Source organism: Puma concolor, chromosome E4, assembly GCF_028749965.1.
Source record: "Puma concolor isolate L17-30 chromosome E4, mPumCon1.1.hap2, whole genome shotgun sequence".
Lineage (NCBI taxonomy): Eukaryota > Metazoa > Chordata > Mammalia > Carnivora > Felidae > Puma > Puma concolor.
The window spans coordinates 65702893-65725077 of record NC_141683.1 but is presented as its reverse complement, the minus strand read 5'-3'; the positions used below and the strand labels follow the sequence as shown (position 1 = coordinate 65725077).

Here is a 22185-nt window from a genome sequence, read left to right as displayed (position 1 = left end):
AGGAAATGGCCCCCCCTCCCCAGCAGCGTGGTGAGGGGCAGGGGCAAGCGTGAGGGAAACGGTGTTTGAATCCCTGCTCCAGCATTTCCCAGCTGTGTGACCCTGGGCAGGTCACTTGACGTTTCCGGGCCTTGATCTGTCATCTGTAATTCACAGGGGCAAACCTTCCCATCCTGCTTTCACGGGCATCTCTGAGGTCTGTGGTTTTGTGGGGTTTTTTTCTGGGGGGGGGGTTGTGGGTCTTTTTGTTTTGTTTTGTTTTGTTTTGTTTTGTTTTGTTTTGTGAGGGAGTGAGAGCACAGGGGAGGTGCAGAGAGAGACAGACAGAGGATCCGAAGCGGGCTCTGCACGGACAGCACAGAGCCCCGTGTGGGGGCTCGAACTCCTAAGCGATGAGATTGTGACCTGAGCTGAAGTCGGAAGCTTAACCGACAGAGCCACCCAGGCGCCCTGAGGTCTGTGTGCTTTAACAAAAAGGGAGCGTGTCATGAACAGGCCAATGGGTTCGATCTTCCCACGGATACTGCCCTTCACAGCCTAATCCACCGGGCCCGAGGGAAGCCAGCCTCACGAAGGTGACGGAAACTGTCAGACTGGTTCCAGATTAGGCCTGTAATTAGAAAACTCCTGGCCACAGCCTCGAATAGAGACGTGGCTGCTGTTGTGTGTGCTCTTCATGTGGTGCCCTTTTCTCCTTGGTGTCCCAGTCATTCCCAGGCCTCAGACGTGCTGCTGAAAAGACACGCCAACCCTTTGAGGCCACCGGGGCAGCAGGAAGGCGCTAACTGGTCTCCAGAGTCCTGAAACTGGTCGCTAGTATGCTTCCGCAGCACCTCAGTTACTCCGCGGGAACGACTTGGGCATATGAAATATGTGACTCATTACCTAATCCTCACAAATACCTCTATAAGATAGAGGCACGCTAATTTGTCACGCTCAAGACAGTTAGCACAGTCAAATCTCAACTTGAAAGTAATTAGGTGTGTGCCTGGGGTGGGGCGGGTGAGGGGGAGCCTTCAATGCTCCGATTTATTGAAGACTGCAGAGTCTACAGTAATTGTAAAAGAAAGATTTGTATTTTATAAATAGATAAGTAAATAATAAGAAAGCATGTGTGTTATAATGGTATGCCACTGTGGGTATACAAATAGCAAGGATGAAAGACCTGGGCCCTCTGTTTCAAAGTGTTTATTCAGGGGCGCCTGGGGGGGCTCAGTCGGTTAGGTGTCCGACTTCGGCTGAAGCCATGATCTCGCGGTTCGTGAGTTCGAGCCCCGCATCAGGCTCTGTGCTGATGGCTCAGAGCCTGGAGCCTGCTTCAGATTCTGTCTCCCTCTCTCTCTGCCCCTCCTCTGCTCATGCTTTATCGCTCTCTCTTTCTCTCTCTCAAATAAATAAATAAATAAATAAATAAACATTAAAAAAAAGTGTTCAGTAAGAATCTCGATCGAGGCCTGGATCACTCGATATTTCAAATTAACTCCAAAATAAGGAGGATTTACTCTTTTGGGTTGGTCTAAATGCTAGCTCTCTGTCATTCTGTAAAATGTTAAATGATATGAGCCTATATATCGCCTCCCCTCCTCCCTTATAAAGGTCTTCAAATACGAAGAACATTGGTCCATGGGCCTTTCGGTGTTTTACCAATTTATCCCCTAATGCTGGGATGAGATCATTCTGCTTAGAATCTCACCTCAGCTGCAGTACACAAATGGGAAGCTGCTGCTTGGTCACGCGTAGAGGTGGCTGACGTTTCCCGAGCTGGTGAGTCCCACCGATTCCATGTGCGTGATACTCACTTTATGGTTTGGGCCTTGTGTTTTCATTTACCACTGCTTCTTATAGAAGAGCGGGCCCTGGTTCCAGTCGGTCTTGAGTCCCAGGAACCCAAGCTGCTGAAGGAACATGGCGCTCACGCTCAGGTCACTGAACTCTGGGGTCACCATGTGTCTGACACTGTGCTAAGCACTCAACGTACATCGTCTCACACGGTCCCCACAGCGGCTCTGCGACTTTCCGCTTTGCAGAGGAGAAAACACAGGCACGTGACAGCCAGGAAGCCGTGCCAGAGGTCACCCCACACAGTAAGCAAGGACGCCGGGCTTTTATTGATGGTGCCTGAGCAGCAAATCTAGCGTGGCCCAGCATCGAGTCCCTCATTGTTCGAGACTTGGATAAAAGCACTGATAAGTATCAGCCTCAAACTTTCCCCCCAAATCTGTTTACTTTGTCATTAAAAGAAAGAAAGAGAGAGAGAGAGAGAGAGAGAGAGAGAGAGAAAGAAAGAAAGAAAGAAAGAAAGAAAGAAAGAAAGAAAGAAAGAAAGAGAAAGAAAGAGAGAGAGAGAGGAAGGAAGGAAGGAAGGAAGGAAGGAAGGAAGGAAGGAAGGAAGGAAGGAAGGAAGGAAGAAAGAAAGATAGATCAGTGTGTGTTGCTCCCCCTGGACCAGGTCACTATGGTCGGTGGGTATTCTGGCTCTTTCTCTTGACTCCACAAAGAAAGCAAACATCTTGCCTCAGGACACCAGGGCTGGTAGAATGGCTCCGATGAGAGAGGATGTGGGAGGCTATTTAAAACAAAAGAGAACTGTGAAAAAGAGCCTACACCTAGGGAATCTTCTCGCTGACCATGATTTCACCTTCTTCCCTCATGTGGTGATCCTAAGCTCTGCCCTGCACCCCAGCCCAGCCCTGAGAGCTGGAGGAAGAGGAAAGCCTGTCCCCAAGCCTGGGACACAATCGCCCCATGCCCACCACCTCCCTCTGGGGCCTAGAAATATTGCTGAAGAAAAAGAGAAAAACAGGGCACCTGGGTGGCTCAGTTGGTTAAGTGTCCAACTTCGGCCCAGGTCATGATCTGTGGTTCGTGAGTTCGAGCCCCGTGTCAGGCTCTGGGCTGCCAGCTCGGAGCCTGGAGCCTGCTTCGGATTCTGTGTCTCCCTCTCTCTCTGCCCCTCCCCCACTTGCTCTCTGTCTCTTTTTCTCTCGCAAACATTAAAAAAAATATATATATATATATACGGACCATCCCACCACGTTAACCCCAGCCACCAGTTTGGTCAGCAGAAAAGGAAGGGACCTCTCGCCCCCCAGCACCGGCCAGGTGAGGTCTCCCCTCCCCCCAGGGTAACGTTCCCCAAAGTGCTCTTTACATTTGCCCCTGTGGCTGGGCAGCGCAAACGGACGCTGAAGGTATTTTATAAGCTCAGAAGAGGAAGCTGTTACTCCACAAAAAGCCCACGTCTGTAAGTTGGTCACTCGACCCTGTCTGTCTGAGCAGCTGCTTCATTTTGTCCCCCTGCGTCTGTGTAAGGGTGTCTGTGGGTACGATGCCTCCCTGCCTCTCTCTGCTTTACCCTTTGTGCCCTTCCCCCTCCCCGTTCTCTCTCTCCAAAGGACGAGAACAGGACTCCTTCACCGCTGGCCACCGTAAACTTGTGCCCCTGCTCCTGTTTCCGAAGTGGCTCAACCGGAAAGGCTCCCCACGCCCCCAGCCCTGCCTTCACCCTTCGCCCATCTTTCCACCTGTCACCTGTCTGTAGTGGGCTGAATGGCGGCGCCCCTGAATGCACTCGCAGCTCGGGCCCTGTGACATGATTTGGAATTGGGTCTTTGTAGACGTAGTTGGTGAAGGATGGAGATGAGGTCTTCCTGGATTAGGGTGGACCCTTAATCCAGTGACTGGTGTCCTTACAATACAAGGAGAGGACGGAGAGAGACCCCGGAGGAGGCGTCCGCGGAAGGCAGAGGTTGGGACTGTTGTGAAGCAGCCGCAAGGCCCTGTGGCCAGTAGGACGCTGGAAGAGACAAGGAAGGATTCTCCTCTAGAGTCTTCAGAGGGAGCACGGCCCCACCATGATCTGGGACTCCTAGCCTCCCGAGCTGTGAGCGAATACGTTTTTGTTGATCGAAGCCACCTAGTTTGTGCTAATTTGTTATGGTGGCTTTAGAAACAAATATACTATCTGTCTGCAATCTGTCATCTGTCACCTTTGTTCTCTTCCCTAGACTTTACACCGTTGCCAGGTAAACTCTTCTTTAAAGCTGTGGTTCTTGACCCTGGCAGTTCAAACCCAGGCCTGGGTCCCACCCCCAGATTTTCTGATACACTCGGTGTGGGGTGTGGCTCAGGCAGTGGTAGTTCCTTAAAGCTCTCAAATGATTCTAGCGGGTGGTTAAAAATTCCTGCTGCTGAGGGGCACCTGGGTGGCTCAGCAGGTTAAGCGTCACACTTGCTCAGGTCACGATCTCACGGTTTGTGGGTGTGAGCCCCACATCGGGCTCTGTGCTGACAGCTCGGAGTCCAGGGCCTGCTTCGAATTTCTGTGTCTCCTTTTCTCTCTAACCCTCCCCCACTCACACAAGCTCCATCTCTCTCAAAAATAAATAATATACATTTAAAAAAATTTTCAAACAATTCCTGCCGTAGAGCAAGGAAACTTTTTCGTTCCCCTGTTCCGAAATCTCCAACGGCTATCTTCCCACGAAACGTAAAGAGGATACCAGGGCGCCTGGGTGGCTCAGTCGGCTGAGCGTCTGACTCTCGGTTTCAGCCACGGCATGACCTCACGGTTTGTGAGTTTGAGCCCCACGTCGGCACTGTGCTGACGACGTGGAGTCTGCTTGGGATTCTCTCTCGAGACTTCCATGGTGGTAATTACAGTGGCCAATGCAGAGTCACCGTGGTGTGCTGGTTATCAGCAAGCTACAACAAGGGGGAAATCCGAGACCACTAGAGGCCAACCCTGCAGGAGGAGTGACCTCTCATCCTGGGGAAGGCACCCTCAGAAAATCAGCGGACTTGCTGACATACTGTCTGATCCGCAGGGTAATGTCTGGTCGTTCTCGAGCGGCTCCTCGTCCAAAGACCTCACCTCACTGCTCCCGCCACACTTTTCAGCTACCAAATGTTTCCCGGGTACATTAGTTTCCAGTTGCTGCTGAAGCAAATTACCCCAAATTGAGCAGCTTAGAGTAACACAGATTTATGCTCCATTTTCTGTTCGCTAATGTTCTGGAGGTCGGACGTCTGGAATGGGTCTGCAGGGCTGGCTCTTTCTGGAAGCTCTAGCAGAGGATTCCTCGCCTTTGCCAGCTTTTAGAAGCTGGCTTTGCTTGTGGCTTGCGGCCCCTTCCTCTACCTCCAAAGCCCTTCTCTCCTCTCTGACCTCTGCTTCTGTCCCTACATCGCCTCTGGCTCTGACGGTCCTTCCTGTCTCCTTCTTATAAGGGCCTCTGTGATTATGCTGGACCCATCCAGATAATCCGGGGTGATCTCCCCCCGAATCCTCAACTTAATCATATCTGCCAAGCCCCTTTTACTGTGTAAGGAAACATACCCACAGGCTTCCTTTTCCAGGCATTAGGATATGAACATCTTTGGGGCAGGGGGCTTATTCAGCCTAACACACCAAGGGAGAGAGTATTTTTGAAATTTCCTGCTGAAGTTGGGGTGTTTGCTTCAGACCGCAGCCCTGCCCACATCCCTAAGATACGACGACCCTTCTGGAATTTCACCCTGAGCACCATATCCTCCAGAGACGCTCTGCCCATGACTGAATATACAATCTACTTCCTTTTCTTGTGTTCCCAGTTTGTCAAAAAGCATAAAGATAAATAATACTCCTCTGATCATCTATAAATAGGTGGGAAACAAAAACCCATCATGTTAAAAATAAGTGGTTTTGATGTTGTCATTTGTCAAATGGTGACATTATGCCATCGCCCTGGCTCAGCAGAAGCAGCAGCAAATGGGCAGGAAGCTGACACCGGGGCTGGCCCGAGAAGGGCACTGTACATATGTTAGGGGACAAGTTGTCCGAGTAAAGAACATGAATGAGAGTCTTCTGCTCCCCCAGGGGCTGCAAACACCTGTCAGCAGGAAGGAGCACATGCACACCCCGTCCCTCGAGCTCGGCTACCCTAGAACACGTGCTTCTGGTGTCCACAAAGCCATCGTAAGTCATAAGCAAAGGCTCTGAGTATGGGCGCACTAGCGAGCAGAATCTTCCTTCCTTCCTCTTGCAGAGGCGCTCGGAAATCCTCCGTAAAAAGGACCAGCAGCACGTCCTCCCAAGTTTGTCTGACCTCTCAAGAGCAAGTTTAGGTACCGCACGAGCCTCGTGGCTTAGCGAGCCTTGACTCGCTCGTAGGCTGCTGGAGCTACCGCAGTCCTCTTGCCCATAACCTAAAATGTAAACTCCAATAACACCTGTGACTTACTAGGCACAGTCGTCTTCTGGAAACAGACAATCCCACACCGACTTCAGCCATAGTTCCGTCTACCACGGTCTCTGACATGGATTCCAATGGATGCTTTTTGAGAAAGCAGGATAATTTTTACACCAGAGACGTTTTCCTTTAACCCAAGGAATGCACACTCAATACTCTATCACGTTAATGATCCATTATGGATTTATGATTCGTGAATTAATCTAACATCATCTTACATTGTCTTGACATGTTGACTTTATTGAAGTCCTAGGAAATAAAGTTCTCCTATCCCTTCAAGTGCCCCTGTATTGAGTGTGACATCAAATGCCAGCCAGATTCTTTGCGTTGCGTCCAAGGATCTACTGAGTATCGTTAAGATACTTCAGGTTAAAGATACTTCAGGTTAAACATAAGCTTGGTGCCCATAAACTGGTGGTTTCTACCAAAACTCCTGGGGTCTCAAGAGGTCCTTTGGCCTGGAATGTTTTCCTGAACCTAGGGCCAGACATGAGAGACACCTTTAGTGTTTCCCTGAGATTGGCATTGTCTCTAAGGAGCAGACACTTTTGCACGGGTTAGCTGCTGTGAGCGACATAAGAATGAAAGGCATCGGGTTCTCAACGGGTTTGTAATCTAGCAAGAGAGATCAAACTAAGATTTAGGAAAGAGTGAACACAAAATACTTCCTACCTCCCAGCCTCAGGCTTCTCTTCTGGCAAATGAGGGGATTCAAATAGATCCCTAATAATTGCATCCCTGCCCCAGAGCTTATAAAATGTTTTCATATTTTTCTTGACTGTTGTCCAACAACCTTACAAGGTCGGGATTCCATAGGTGAGGAAAGGGACTAAGACGTTAAGCTACTCAACTGAGGTTCACCAACGGGTGGCGCCATGGACTTGACCCAGGTAGGAAGGTCTCCAATTCTCCCACCGTGATGCAAAAGACAGTGAACCACTCTAGGGAACTGGATTCTGTGATTCTGGATTGGAATCACAACATTCTGTTGATTCTGAGTGCTGTGTGTGCAGTGTTCCCTGCGGGTGTTTACTATAATGACTAGAAATCATGCAAAAGCAGCTGCCTTTCAAAAAGATGGAATCAGGGGCACCTGGGTGGCTCAGTCGGGTGAGCGTCTGACTTCCGCTCAGGTCATGACCTCATGGTAACGAGAGTTCGAGCCCCGCATCGGGCTCTGTGCTGAAAGCTTGGAGCCTGGACCCTGCTTCCGATCCTGTGTCTCCCTCTCTCTCTGCCCCTCCCCCACTCGCCCTCTCTCTCTCAAAAATAAATGGTAAACATTAAAAAAGAAGACAAAACAAATAAAATGGATTTACTCCAAGGGATTATTCGACTTAGAAAAAAAAAAAAAAAAAAGATGGAATTAACCTGTGGTTGACTACAAGGAACTAACCCAGATGTGTCTTTTCAAAGTCAAAACCCATGTGGTCCAAAGAAGGTTCTAGAGTACTTTCTGTTTTCCATGTACGTATACAGATTGGGCTAATCGCCTACAAGCCAACAGCAGAAGGTCTTTCTGTGAAAGACAACTGGAGATTGTTGCGCTTTGGTGTGGGTAACGGGGGGCTTGAGGAATGTGAGGGACCTTCCTATCACCCATGTGAAGGTTTCACCCTGTCAGTGTTGGAAAGCCTGTCCTCATCTTGGTCATCCTCCCTGCACTTAAATGGGAGAAGGACAACGTCCTCTTCTCCCACGTTTCTGCAGGCTCCAGGTTTCAGCAGCAACAAAGTCTAGATGCTTCTCTGCTCAGCGAACAGCCCTGGCACCGGTCCAGAGGGCTACCTGCTCTGTGCGGAGGGAAGCAGGAGCGTGGGTGGGCAGGAAAAGCGAGGTCAGCTTTCAGAACAGTCAGCCGTGTCTGCTGAGCTGGCTATCCTGTGAGCTGCAGAATATTTATGGCAGGGAGATGTCCGTAATGGGAGACACTCAGTCTGGCCAGACGCCGATCGCCTAGCCCAGGGCATCAGGATGACACAGTCATGACACGGGGGCACCGATTCACAGCCAGGCACCAAATCTCTTTATCCCAGACAGATTCCCTTTGATCCCTTTATCGACTAGGCCGAAATGCACGGATTAGCCTGTTCTGGAGTCGGAAAGAAGCATTCGAATTTACCCAGGAAATTCTCAAGTCGGTGGCTTGTGTGAATCATCCTTGCATCGGCCTCGCCCACGGGCTGGACTGTGAGCCCTCCTGTGCGCTCTCTCACCCCCGCACTCACCTCCCCGGCTGACACTGGGTGGTTCACCCGCCCAACCCCGTAAAGACCACGGGACCGGAACCTGGGGTTCTAGCCCAACGCCGGAGCCCCACCGACACCTAGCACAGTGTCCAGCACTTGGTTAGAGCTTAATAAACATCTGTGATGGGGCAGGACATTCTTTTTCAGCAGACACGGAAGAAGAGGAGGAGCAACACTAATCAGGCACAAGTAAAAAAAAAAAAAATCATCAAAAATCCTTAATCTTGCTTTCAAGCAGCATCTTTACCCTGCCCACCCACCCCATACAAACTTTCCTAACACTTTGACTATTTTCTAGGAAAGCACCAAGGCCCAATCCCTCATCCTTGCTCATTAGTGCTGTGCAGCAGCTGAATCTTCTAACTAGCACCTGATATATGTCACAAGTGCTCTGGGGCCCAGGAAGGTGTAACATGAGTCGTCTGTGTAACATGAGTACGTGCCTCACACAACTCAGGGTGTGTTGAAAATACGACCTGAGTACAAGAATGTGCACCCGAGCATTTTATTTATAGTAGCGAAAACTGAAACTCTAATAATTGGTGCTTGGGTATATAAATTAGGCCACACTCAGATAATGGATCATATTTATATAATGGCATACTATGCTACCATTAAGGATCCTATTCTAGAAAAAAATATATAATGGCATGGGAAAATGCACCCAGTAATATTAAGCGAAAAGCAGATCACAGAATTAAACATAATCACAATTGTATAAATTGGGCTTGTATAAAATCCTGGAAGGAAACATACCCAACAGTTATATAGTCAGTCCATTTCTGGGTGATGTTGATTTTTAGTCTTATTTATACTTGTTTGTATTTTTTGTATGTTATTTTATAGGAAACATAATACTTTTTTATTAGTTTTCAACATAATATATTTAAAATCTCGAACAGAAAAGGTATGTTACTCAACAGCGGAAAGAGGCTATTCTGTTCCCGCCTTCCATGGTTATGTTCAAGCGTTAGATGATAAAGCCCCATCCAGGGGGCCGCTGGCTCGGCATCAGATTTTCATACTCACAATCCAGAAAATTCCACCCCAAAGTAAAGTGGCAGGTAGGTCCCTGCAGGTCAACACAGGAGTGATTTTCTTTGGTATGTCGGGTCTGGAAAGGAGCCATATCTGGGAAAGATGTTGATGGGACACTGCTCTGGGGTAAAGCTGGGGGAACGTTAGAAGTGGCAAGCCAGTGCTGGCGCCGTCCCCAACTGTGTGGCCGCAGGTCATTTGATTTCTCTATGCATTGTGTTCCCCGTCTATAAAGGAAGATCTAACATCCGTCCTGCCCGCTCACAGGTCTACTGTGAGGTTAAATAAAATGATGTGCGCCCCCCTATTTTGCAAACCACAAAGCACCCAGTAAATGGCAGTCTGGCGATCCAAGAATGCTAACTTCTTAAGATAAGGATCCAGGCTCCCCACTTTCCTTCAAGATATCAAGACAAGCCATCTATACTCCCTCTTCCACTCTAGAAAAGTCACCAGGAATTTGATCAGCCACATTTAACGCATTTTATGTTCCCCCGTACCTTTGCCCCACGTAACAAAACCATACTGTGTTCTCTCAACTTGTTTCTTTTTTTTCCCCTGGGAACACGGTCAGATTGGCTTTCCCTGCCTCTGCTGAGGGAAGGTGAGGCCAAAAGCCTGGATTCTTGCCACTGGAATGTGGACGAAGTTACCTATGTCCCTTCCAGGCTGGGTCCCTCAAGTCCCCCCATGAGATTCTCCACAATCTCTCTCTTCCCTCATTCCTTGGCTGCTTGTACAAGATCTAGTGTCAGACTCTGAGGCCCCTGGAAGATGGTGACATGGAAACGAGTGGAAGGCCAGGCACCAAACACCCGATACAACAGGGCCACGAGTAAGAAATAACCTGGGGTCATTTGTTACACCAGTGAGATCTCCTGACTAATACACTCTGTGACCATGGCCACCCCTCCAATCCACAGGGACTTCAATGCTTTCTGCTGCTTGCCACATGACTGATGCAGGGGACACAGAGAACACATATGGCAAGCCCAACCCTCATCCAACAGAAAACTCACCCAAGAAAAGTTAAGACAATTTTTTAAGATCCCTTGGCAGATTTAGGACCTGCTTCCTTAATTTCTATAGGGAAACTCGGGAGTATGTGCTAATTTAAACAACCAAAAAAGAGAAAATAAGAAAACGGAAAGACACTTGGTAACCTAATCCCGACCGTATTTAAAGTGAGTTGCAGATAGAAAAGGGTTATGGTCCAACAAGGCAGAAGGGGTTAGGAAGGGAGTCTACACCTTTTTTAGAGGGTCCAGACATTGGAAGCAGAGCGCTACCATGGATCACTGGCCCCTCATATGGTTCATCTTTATTTAGCAATGGCCAGTGGGGGGGCCACATGGAAACATTGGGCTCTGAGTTGGGAAGTCCCCAGAAGGAAAAGAGCAAAGACAGGAAGTGCAACCCACTTCTCTGCATGGACTCCAACCAACCCTATTCTAACTTGCCCAGAGGCTACTTACCTGATACGGGTACAGGGTGACCCCGTTGGTTCTCGACAGGGACCAGGTGCCATCCAGGTACTGGTGAGCCTGAATGGCCACTGAGTTGAGGATGTTCCCATTGCTGGGACTGGTGGCCATCTGAAGGCTGACCTTGGCCTGGTGGGTTGGGGACCCACTCTTCTTCTCGGCCCCGTTGCTGACCCCGAGGCTGTTGGGTTTGCTGCTGTGCTTGTTGGTGACGAAAGCCGTGTAGTTGGGGGAGGCGTAGGAGGCAGGCACAAAGGCCCAATCTCTGGGCTGCTGCAGCCCACCCATGTGCCGGGACCCCACCAGGGTGGGCATGTTGGAGAGGGCTGGGGGCGAGCCAGGCGAGCCATCGTAATGTTCACTGCCAGCTGCCTGTTCCAAGGTCACCACCATCTGGATGGCCTCCTGCTTCAGCTGGTTCAGGTGTGTGGCACAAATGTCACAGCGGTTGTCCTTGTCATTCCATGCCTTCCGGATGGTGTTGGGGACCTGGAGCTTGTCGTGAATCACGGCCGAGAAAGCAGCGTCCTGGAGAGCACACAAGCAAAACAAAACAGGAGAACCTGTAACTCAAGGCTGGTACGTGCAATTCAGATGTCTGGCTTAGGAGTTAAGCCCTAGATGTATTCAGAGTCTGACTGTCTGATAGACCTCCAACAGACGTGAGCAGCCGGGCTGGCAGAAAAGCCTCTAGTGCACAAACACCTTTGATACATAGGAGATTATTATGGTGGAGACATTAGGAATAATTAAAAACAAAAAGATTTCTAAGCATCCTCCTCACCAGGATGGCCAAAGAACATTCCAGATTCTTCTCCACGTGTCCACTGAAGAATTACAGGGAGTGAGGGGTGAGTGCCGTCAGCCCCGACTGATGCACATGGTCCCCTGGCCCCCCGCAGGCCATGGAACGCTGGTGATTGATGGAGATTCTATTCTAAGAAAGTCTTGGCCTCATTAGTGCTGTGTGCTTAGTGCCATTGGAAGGAAACCAAACCGAACAGATTCCGGACCAGAAGCCCAGCAGCCCCTGCAGATTCCCCGTTGACCATCTGCTCCGTGGCAAGCTGGATACACGTGTCTGATATCCTCACCAATTCAAAGAAAAATACCTCCATGACAAGCAGTCCAAGACACCTGTCCCCACAAGCATCATCTAAAACTACTATTCAAAACTCTTTAGCTCGGAAACCCTTGCCTAAAACAAATCAGGGGGTGTCTGGGTGGCTCAGTCGGTTGAGTGTCTGACTCTTGATGGCCACTCAGGTCATGATCTCACGGTTCGTGAGATCGAGCACCACACTGAGCTCTGTGCTGACAGCACAGAGCCTGCTTGGGATTCTCTCTCTCTCCCTCTCCGCCCCTCTCCTACTGGCACACATACACGCTCTCTCTCTCTCTCAAAACAAATAAAAGTTTAAAAGAAATCAGAAAATGAAGTTAATGAGGATGATTTCTTTCATTCACTTTATGTTCATTTTTATAGGAAAACAGGATTTCGCAGAGAAATAAGCATGAGGGGTGTTAACCGTTTGCCAGAATATTTGAGTTCTAATTCCAGTTCTGCTACTAACTAGCCGTGTGACTTTGGACAAGCTAATTGGCCTCACTGAGCCCCTCGTCTGTCACCAGAGGCCATGGCCGATCCTTGCCGTAAGATCCTTCCAGCTCCGTGACTCTGGCCGTGGAGAAATCGGGACAAGAGACTATGGTACGTGTATATACAGACAGAGCCATATGTCATTTTGGGGGCCTGACTGAACTTTTGAGATCCAAAATTTGCTGCAAATAATTGATGAGGCTCATTTTCCTCTAGGACATTAGAAGAAAAGTCTGCCCTTCTGAAACTTACTGTCTGGTTTCATGGGAAAGGGGGGGGGGCCTCAGGATTGAATGGGGCTTGATGAGCTGTGGGTAAAAGAGGCAGTTGGGGGGGGGGCGCCTGGGTGGGCAGGAAGAAAGATCGGCGGTGGGAGAGATGTTCTTAATTACGATCTGTCTTGATTACGTGCTATAGCGTTTTGTTTTCCCTGTTTAACTACCCTGAATAGCTCCTCAGCAGGCGCTGATTAACTGATTAATAAATCAAGAGGCCCCTTTACACGGCAGCAGCAAGGGGTGGCTCAGGAGGCAGAAACTCAAGACAGTCACCTAAAATGATGGGAAATAATAAGAGGTCAAGGTTGATCGAGTCCGGTTGACAAAGTGCTACGAGCCATATGAGACCTGCCTGGTGGCATCCTTCCCGGTGACAGCTGCTCTGTCCAGAGTCAGATCACAACTCCGAGCATGCGGGACCCCCCGTGGGCTAAAGGACCCCTCAGGGACCATTCTGGAGCAGGCTGTCACTTCGGTGTTCAGATAAGGAAACTGAGCTCCAAAAAGGTTAGTAGCTTGGACTACACCCAGACGCCTCAAACCCTAGGTCGTGCTTTTCAGAGCCGAAGAGTCATATTCACCGATGGACTCATGGGGTTTTTTGCAGTTTTCACCTCGCTCATCTAGGCAATAGTCATTTATTCAAAAGAAATTTATTTGAGCCTCCATCTGTGCCCAGACACAGGTTCCTGCTTTTTCATACAACATTACAAAATGAGCATTTTCCCTTATCAATACATGTCATTTGAAAATGTGATTTTTTAATGACCAGGCCGTATTTTATCCCTTTGTTGTTTCAAGGTCATTTATTTATCCCCACGTTCTACTACGTAACCAGAGACAGCGTAAGAAATCAGAGACGGGCATTCAAAAGCAACCCGCAACCCATATAGCTCATGCTTTCAAGATGCCAAACTATTTGGTTTCAGGAAGCCTCAAACGAATGGCTGATTTAGAACGTTTGTGTTAATCCAATCATCAGGAAGAGGCGTCACAGTGAGGAGGCAGATAGAAGTCCGGTCCTGTCCGCACTTCTAGATCCCTATAGAATCTAGATTTAAGTCTGACATCTGCAGCTCAGGCGGGGGGTCACATCCATGCTCCAGAAATGGCATAAGCCTGCTTCTGGGGGTTCCTTTCTCCTTTTCTTCTTGTTTTGTTTTGTTTTTCAATATTTATTTTGAGAGAGAGAGAGAGAGAGAGTGTGTGTGTGTGGGTGTGCGCGCGCGTGCGTGAGCGGGGAGGGACAGAGAGAATCCCAGGCAGGTTCCACGAGGTCAGCACAGAGCCGGATGCGGGGCACGATCTCATGAACCGCGAGATCATGACCCGAGCTTGACAGACTAAGCCACCCAGTTGCCCCCTTCTTGGTTTTTACTGCTCTCCCTTGAAGCAGTACCGTCTTCACTCAGCTCACTGCTGTTTTGCCGTTCAACGTCTAACATTTAACAAAGAACGTCCGTTGGCCAGGCCCTGCGCTAGGTTGGGGACCTCAGGATGCGTGAAAACAATTCCTGTCTCCCGCAAGTTCACAGTCCAGGGGACCTTCCTGGTTCCTGGATGCCAAGACCCTTTGCTGCCACCTCCAGTCCAGGACCAATCAACACACATGGGACCCACGGAATTTCAGCGCTCCCCACCTGGTTCCAGAGGCGTCAACAAAACCAGCCGTGAGTGCTGCAGCAAAGCCCTCTATCAGTACAATGCACATGACCACAGACACCCAGAAGCAGCAAAGAACCTCTGCTGTCTCCTCCGGAGGAAAGCTGAGATCGACTCTTCAACGAGATACAATTGCTGGCTGATGTCAGAGGCGTTCCCTAAATTAAGCCACCTTGATCTGAAACCCTATGCGGGTGCTTATCAGCAAAAGGCCTCAGTTAGCTGGGGAGCCTGGGTGGCTCAGTCACTTAAGCGTCTGACTCCTGATTTTGGCTCAGGTCATGATCTCACAGTTGAGAAATGGAGCCCCACGTTGAGCTCTGTGCTGACAAGCGGGGAGCCTGCTTGAAATTCTCTCTATCTCTGCCCTCCCCCCACCTGTGCTCTCTCTCTCTCAAAATAAATAAGCAAACATTTTTTTTAAAAAAGCCCCAATTAGTCAAGAGATATAGCTTGTGGAAACTAAAACCCTTTGCAAGGGTTTGTCCATACATTATAAATATTTTAGCGCAACTCAAAACTTCAAAGGGGAATGGTCAACAGACACGGCTTTCTGTACGTGCTGGGGAAAAGATGCTGCTCGGGGGAGAGGAGTCCTAAACAGGAAGAAAAGAGAAAAGGAGGCTTCAGAGCCATGGAAGGCTCACACATGCCAATCTTTTCTGTCACGAGCACAAAAAGGTTTGCAGTGGCCCCGGGAGATGGGCTACGGCAGCGCCCTTGGGGTCAGCTTGCGCCCGAAGAAACCTGGACCCCGGGAAGGAATGAATTAAGCCCCACAGTCTGGCTTGCTGCCTAGCCCCTGGGTTTCAAAGACATTCCTACATCTAGTCCTCGTTCACCCTGTGAGCTCGGGAAACAATCGCCTGGGAACAGCGGGAACCCTGCACAAGCTGAATCTCTATCTTGAACGTCCTAATTTTCACTTCAGCACGTACGAAAAGTAGGCTATTGGTATTTGGGCGACATTCGCATCCTCACCTTTGAAGGTGAAGGTTCGGTGCCCCAAACATCCTCATCTTTCAAAAATAGTAACAAAATGATTTCTCCTGCACATCTGCCATGGGGAGGAATTCAAGAAAACACTTGGGCGACTGGTAACGTTCCTTAGGAGGAGGGTTAGGGCAAATACGTGCCCAACTTCTCACTGCCAGAAAGGAACACAGAAAACTCTGGAAGATGGTTCTCCAACCCCTTTACAGCTCTACTTCTTTTGGGGCGTTTTGGGAAAAGGGGCGTCCTAACACATCCCCTAAGCATGTCTTAGACTGATGACTTTCTTTAGGTTGACCTCCCCACTGTCTTCTGGTAGACTGATCTAAAAAATTATGATGAAATCTTCCCCAGGCAATGGCATCCAAGCCCATGGCTTCAATAGCCATCTATATCCTGGTGACTGGGAATTCTCTCTTTTTGTCTCTGCTGGTCTTTCTCCTGAACTCCAAAGCCCTTATATCCCATACCCCCCTGGAAAACATCACCCCAATAAATACTCTTCAAACTGACAATTCAAACTTAATTTTATTGGGCCTTAAACGTACTCTTATTCCAACAATCACTATCAAAGTTTACACAGCATCCTTATCCATTCAGGCATCCAGGCCAGAAATCTAGAACCTTCCTTGTCTCCCCCTGTCCCCTCCAATCCAACCGCCAAATGTAGAAGGTACTTTCTGAGAGCCCTTTACAGTGCCTCTGTTCATGTCCACTGTCATGATAAAACTGTAAACACTTCTCACACCACCACGGTCTCCCTGATTCTAGCCTTGACCTCAACCCACCTCCCCCCAAGACGATTTTACTAGAAGGCAGATCCAATGGTGTCATTATCCTGCTATCCTAGACCTGCATTCCAGGAGCGATCTTACTTCTGTAGTTTCTATTTGGAGAACTACTTCTCTGCTAGACTGTCAGGTCCTTGAGGGGAAATATTCTTTCTTTCCATCTTTAATCCCTCCGTGGCTCAAACAGTGCTTACTTCACGGTAAGGGCTGGACAGGTATTTGTGAATTACGTAAATGAATGAAAGAATTCAACCAAAGCAGGAACAGTCAAGTAACAAAGTTGAGCTGGGTCCATGTTTCGTTTATTTTGTCTAAGTGAGCCAGTTGCCTATTATATGATTATCATGACACAAACCCTTCCAAATCTAAGGTTATTAGAGTTCCCCAACCGTATTTGTTCTAGCTGGCTGAAGAACCTAATGTGTGCCAACCATAACCCAGATGCCGTCCTTCTCCCTGGCTTGTCCTTAAACTATTCGAATATATTCTCCATTCTCTTACCTCAACACAAGATCTATGACTCTTTCTCCTAATTTCCCAGAAAAGTCATGTTTATCTGCAAAAGGTTTTGGGTTTGGGGGTTTGTTTTCGGGAGTTTTTGTTTTTGTTTTGTTTTTGTTTAACCATCAGGCCGACTCACTGGCAACAAGAGAAACCTACCCTGGTACAGGTGGGCTGGACCCCCAGCAAGCAAGCAACATGCTCACTGTCCAAGCGCACAGCTGCTAATGAGGGCATAGATCGTGGAGCGAGGGTGGGAACGTGCGAACTACTGCCCAAGCAGGCCATTTGCTCATGGCCCTCACTTCTTCCCGCCCCATTTCATCCTCTGCTCAGCCATAAACACTAATGCCACTTTTGAGGACAAGGTTGTCGTTTTTCTCCGTGTAATTTTAGCCAAAAGGATACTTTGACCGTGTTCCTCCAAAGCCTCTGGGTCTGGGAGGGAGGCAGCAGCTGGAGTCAGTGTCCAGCATGTGTCATACAAATTCCTGTTGATGTTTGCTTCTGGTTTATTATTCTAGAGGCCTCTGGAGACAAGCGCGTCAGGATTGAAGTCGTTCTTCAAAGGCACTTTGTTTCTACTTTGTTCCTAAACTTTCTTCCTCCATAAACGCCATCCCACGAGGCCCGGGATGGCGGGCAGGACTCTGAGAATGCCGTGTTTTGATCCCCACTGCAGGCGGCTTCCCAAAAGATCAATGGAATTCACCTTCACACTCCTTACAAACGTCTGCTTTCCCGCCTCCTCCCCACCTCCCAACACCTTCCTCAGCAGTGTTCTTTCCTTCTCAAGAATCCCAGTGTTCTGCTTAGCAGTTCTATCCCCAAAGGCAGGTGTCAATGTCAACGCTGCTCTTTTTGGAACGGAAACAGCAAAACGGAAGGTTTGCAAAACAACAGACGGCAGACCTCAGGTGCATCTGAACCAAGAGTATGAACTCCCTCCTTCCTGGCTCCACATTCGAATATCTGGACCCAGACGTCTCTCCAAGAAGTAGTATTTTATTTTTGCTTAATTTAATTTAATTTAACTTTATCTCATCTCATCTCATCTCATCTCATCTCATCTCATCTCATCTCATCTCATCTCATCTTTGCCTCAGTAATTTCAGAAGAAAGAACCAGATGATTTGACCAAACCTTAACTAGCTATAGGCAGAAGGAAGAACGCCAACAGATCAAGTCCAAGGATGCACGGGAAGTGCCACCTGGCGGACGAAACTTCTTCCTTGGGATGGCATGGTCTCCCATGCTCACCAGCCCCCTGACCTGCACCACTCACTTTCCACTCGTGCCTGACGGCACGGGAAAGATCAAAGAGATGCCTCCGGTCGGTCGTGACGACCCACTGTCCTTCTCCGGTGAGACTCTGCCCAGCCGTCTGGTTGAACCTGCCCAGGGCAACTGACGGACACTTCAGTGTCCTTTACTGCTGCGGTTCGCAGAGTCCCCAGACCCACAAAGAAGGCATGGGACTGCCCTGGAGGGAAGCCAGGGAACACATCAGACGGTGACGAGTGATGATGTCTCACTGCCCCTCATGGTCAAGGGTGACCGCCTTACGGGGGCTGCCGTTCTCACTAGCATCCCTGACCGGTTTCCTCTGCTTGGCACGAGGACACAAGGCTCATTCTGCAAAGTTCGGTGGTTGCACGAGGGAGGGGACAAGAGCGAGTGGAGAGTTGTTGCAAGAGCCCAAACCAAACCACAGAAGCACAGCAAACCCAGCCTGGCTCTGAAATCACAGGCCAGCGTTGGTAACGTGAAACCTCCCTCCGGCCCATCAGGCCGCGTCTGGACCCAAGGCTCATCACCATCATCATCGTCATCATTACTGACCCACCTCGTGCGCCAACCGCGCCTCGCTCCGTAACGACCATCACCCGAGAACACGGATCCCCGCGTGTGAGCAAGAACGCACGGAAACGCATGCCAGGTGATGAGCTCCAAGGGACCGAAAAAAACAGCCAGAGGAAGAATGTGAACTGTCAGACCAGAGCTGTTCTACAGAAGAGGCCAAATTAACCTGTAATGTAGGGACTGTGCCCAGCCTGAGTTACCCGGCTCTGCGCTCTGCGGGGAGAGCAGGGACCCGGCGTGAATGATCGTGTTCCCCACGCGAGGCCGACGGCGGCAGGATGCAATTCACACGGCTGCTCGCAGCAACGTGCGAAAAAGCCTTGTGGCTGATACGACCTTTCTGCTTCAAAAGAAGAGGCAGCTTTTTAATTAGAACTGAATATGATTAAGAACAGTTCACGAATTACTTGAGAGGATAGGGGAGGTGTCCCTCCACTACAATCACGCACATTTTCTTTAATGCCCTGTGTCTGACCTTTTCCGACTCAATGGCACCGACGGTCCTTGTTGATTCTCTTGAAAGCGATCGGTTACAAGTGGGAGAGGCTCAGGCCCCCACTTGACCACTTAGTAGCTATCTCACAGGGAGGCATTTTTTAGCAACTCAGCCAAGCTTCAGTCCCCCTAGATGTGAAAATGGGGATTGATAGGGGTGTCTGGGAGGCTCAGTCAGTTAAGCGTCTAACTCTTGATTTCAGCTCAGCTCATGATCTCACGGTTCGTGGGTTCGAGCCCCGCGTCAGGCTCCGTGCTGACAGCGCGGAGCCTGCTTGAGATTCTCTCTCTCTCCCCTTCTCCGCCCCTCCCCTGCTCACGCTCCAGTGTGCACACACATGCATACCCTGTCTCAAAATAAACAAGTAAATGTTAAAAAAAAGTTGATGACTTAAGAAAAAAAGGAAACGGGAATTGAGAATAGTCCCTATTTTATCGAGTGAGGACTGGATGTAACGTGGTCGCACAGTCCCTGTCCTTGGGAAATGCTAAGTAAAGGTAGCAATTAGTGTCAGGGTCACACTTCTCAGTATCTAACACCGCACCTTGTGGATATGAATTCGGTCCGTCCGATGATGATGGCAATGATGGTGACAAGGATCCTAGGGCGTGCTTGTGTCCAGGAGGAGTTAGCAAACGCTTTGGGCATTAAGAGGCGAGGAGACGATAAAGATGAGACCATATGGTCTTCCGTTAACATCCTTCCCATTACGGTAAGTCAAGGTCCTCTTCAAAGAAACCAAAGTAAGAATGGATCCGTAGAATTCCTGAGCGCGACCGTGTGGCTCACAGCCTTCTCTGTGCTCAGAGGTGCACTAATCGGAGTCGCTCCTTTTCACGGAACTGAGAAGACAATGCGCTTCTCAACTGAGAAGCATTTCTCAGTCTCTCTCTTTCTCCCCAGCAGTGAGCAGTTCTGCAAAGGCGCCCGGCTGGATGGTCAGGTAGAATCCCAGAGCCGCCAACCAGCAAGTGTCTCCGAGGGGTTTCCAACCTCTCTGCCCAGGAGGTGGAAAAAGGTGGATGATTTCATCTTAGCTGCTTAACTACCTTCAAACCTGAAAATCCTGCCCTCCGGTCCACCCCCTGGTCCTGGAGAGGAGGACCCGTTCACAAGCAGATCAAGTCCTCAGGATGGGGGAGGGCAGGAGATACTCGCTGAAAACCTATTTAAGTGTTTCCCTGAACTTCAAAGTTCTCCTTCAACCTGACACAAGACTAGAGGGCAGGCCTTCAAAACTATGAAGCACTAATCAAGAGTCTACTGTAACATGCTAAAGTTCTGCCTTTGAATTATTAAAGTCTATCTAGATTAGACGTATCTTTTCAATTTTTTTAACATTTATTTATTTTTGAAAGACAGAGAGAGAGCACTGGTGGGGGAGGGGCAGAGAGCGAGAGGGAGACACAGAATCCGAAGCAGGCTCCCGGCTCCGAGCTGTCGGCACAGAGCCCGACGCGGGGCTCGAACCCACGAACCGTGAGATCGTGACCTGAGCCAGAGTTGGACGCTTAACCGACTGAGCCACCCAGATGCCCCTAGATTAGATGTATTTTTATATGCGGGCTATAATGTACTATCAGGTGGCAATGGATTTTTTTTTCAATCTCTAAGTAGTTGTATTAGTTTAATGATGTTAAGGAGTCTGTTAATTATCTAATTATGAAATTGCCTGATGCTTCTTTTTCCTTTAATGGACTATGTATGCATGAAGACTGCAGTAATGTACTTGGGTATGTTTTTTTGGACTCACTACAAAAAGATAAAGTACCTAAAATTTGAGCTTGGCGTTGCTGGGTTTTGGGGGTTTTTTTTAATGTTTTTATTTATTTTTGAGAGAGAGAGAGAGAGCATGAGCAGGGGAGAGGCAGAGAGACACAGAATCCGAAGCAGGCTCCAGGCTCTGAGCTGTCAGCACAGAGCCTGATGCGGGGCTTGAACCCTCAAACTGTGAAATCATGACCTGAGCTGAAGTCGGACACTTAACCTACTGAGCCACCGAGGCGGTCCTCTGGTTTTTTTAAAAGATGAAATTTTAGCAGACAAACTCTGTTTCTTCTATACCCTAAAACACACTTAAATACCTTTGCTCATCCCCCTGTGACCTAACCCGTGTGACCCAGTGTTTCCGACCCCATGTAATCTGGTTCCAGCTGTCTTGTCAGACATCTCTCTCAGGGGTCCTCGTATGACTCTCCTGTATAGTCAGGGTGGGCTGCTTCTGTCCGGAGGAAGCCCCTGCATTTCCCTGCCTCTGTGCCTTTGCTCAAGTCTCTGTCCTCATGATAATTCCCGCCCTGCCTCATAAACCACGAGAAAACTTTCGGGGGTGACGGAGATGTTCACTATTGTGGTAGTGGTCTTGTGGGTACGTGCATATGACCAAAGGTATCAACTTGTATATTTACGATGTATACAGATTACCGAATGCCAATTATATACCCCTGGAACTAAAAAACAAAAACAAAAACAAAACAACAACAACAACAACAACAACAACAAAACCTTGTTCATCCATCTTAAGGCCCAACTTGGGCATGAAGTCTGACTCTCAGAAGGGATGTCTTCCTCCGCTGACTTTTAGCACACTTCTCTGATCCGAGGTAATCATATCACTTAGCAAATACTTCCTTGTTGGTTACAGTGGTACATGTTCTATCTCCACAATCACGGTAAATGCCGAGGGGGCAGAAACCATGCCATAATTTCAACCGTAATGATAACTTCTGCCCTGCTCCCCCCCCCCACCCCACCCCCCAGAGTCTACTCAAGATAGCAGCCAGGGTGATCCTTCTAAGTCTGCAATCTGATGCTGACATTCCTCGACTTAAAATCCTCCCCGGCCCACCTGAGTCAAGTCACAGTCCGCAGGACCGGGCCTCCTACTCCCTCCCCACCCCCAGTCCTACGACTTGCTCTCTGACTCACTCCGCTCTGCCACAGGAGCCCCCCTGCTGTCCCTGGATCACACCAGGAATGTTCACTCTGCCTCCGTGACTC

The 22185-nt window shown here is 49.1% G+C and overlaps 1 protein-coding gene across 1 annotated transcript in view; it reads right to left on the bottom strand.

Annotated features, from left to right (window-relative positions):
• Positions 1-22185, bottom strand: part of KIF26B (kinesin family member 26B) — a 468318-nt gene that overhangs the window by 285378 nt on the left and 160755 nt on the right. Inside the window, exon 3 of the mRNA XM_086693326.1 lies at positions 10993-11529. Within this exon, the coding sequence (XP_086549452.1) occupies positions 10993-11529 (537 nt within the window). The remainder of the gene's footprint in view (positions 1-10992; positions 11530-22185) is intronic.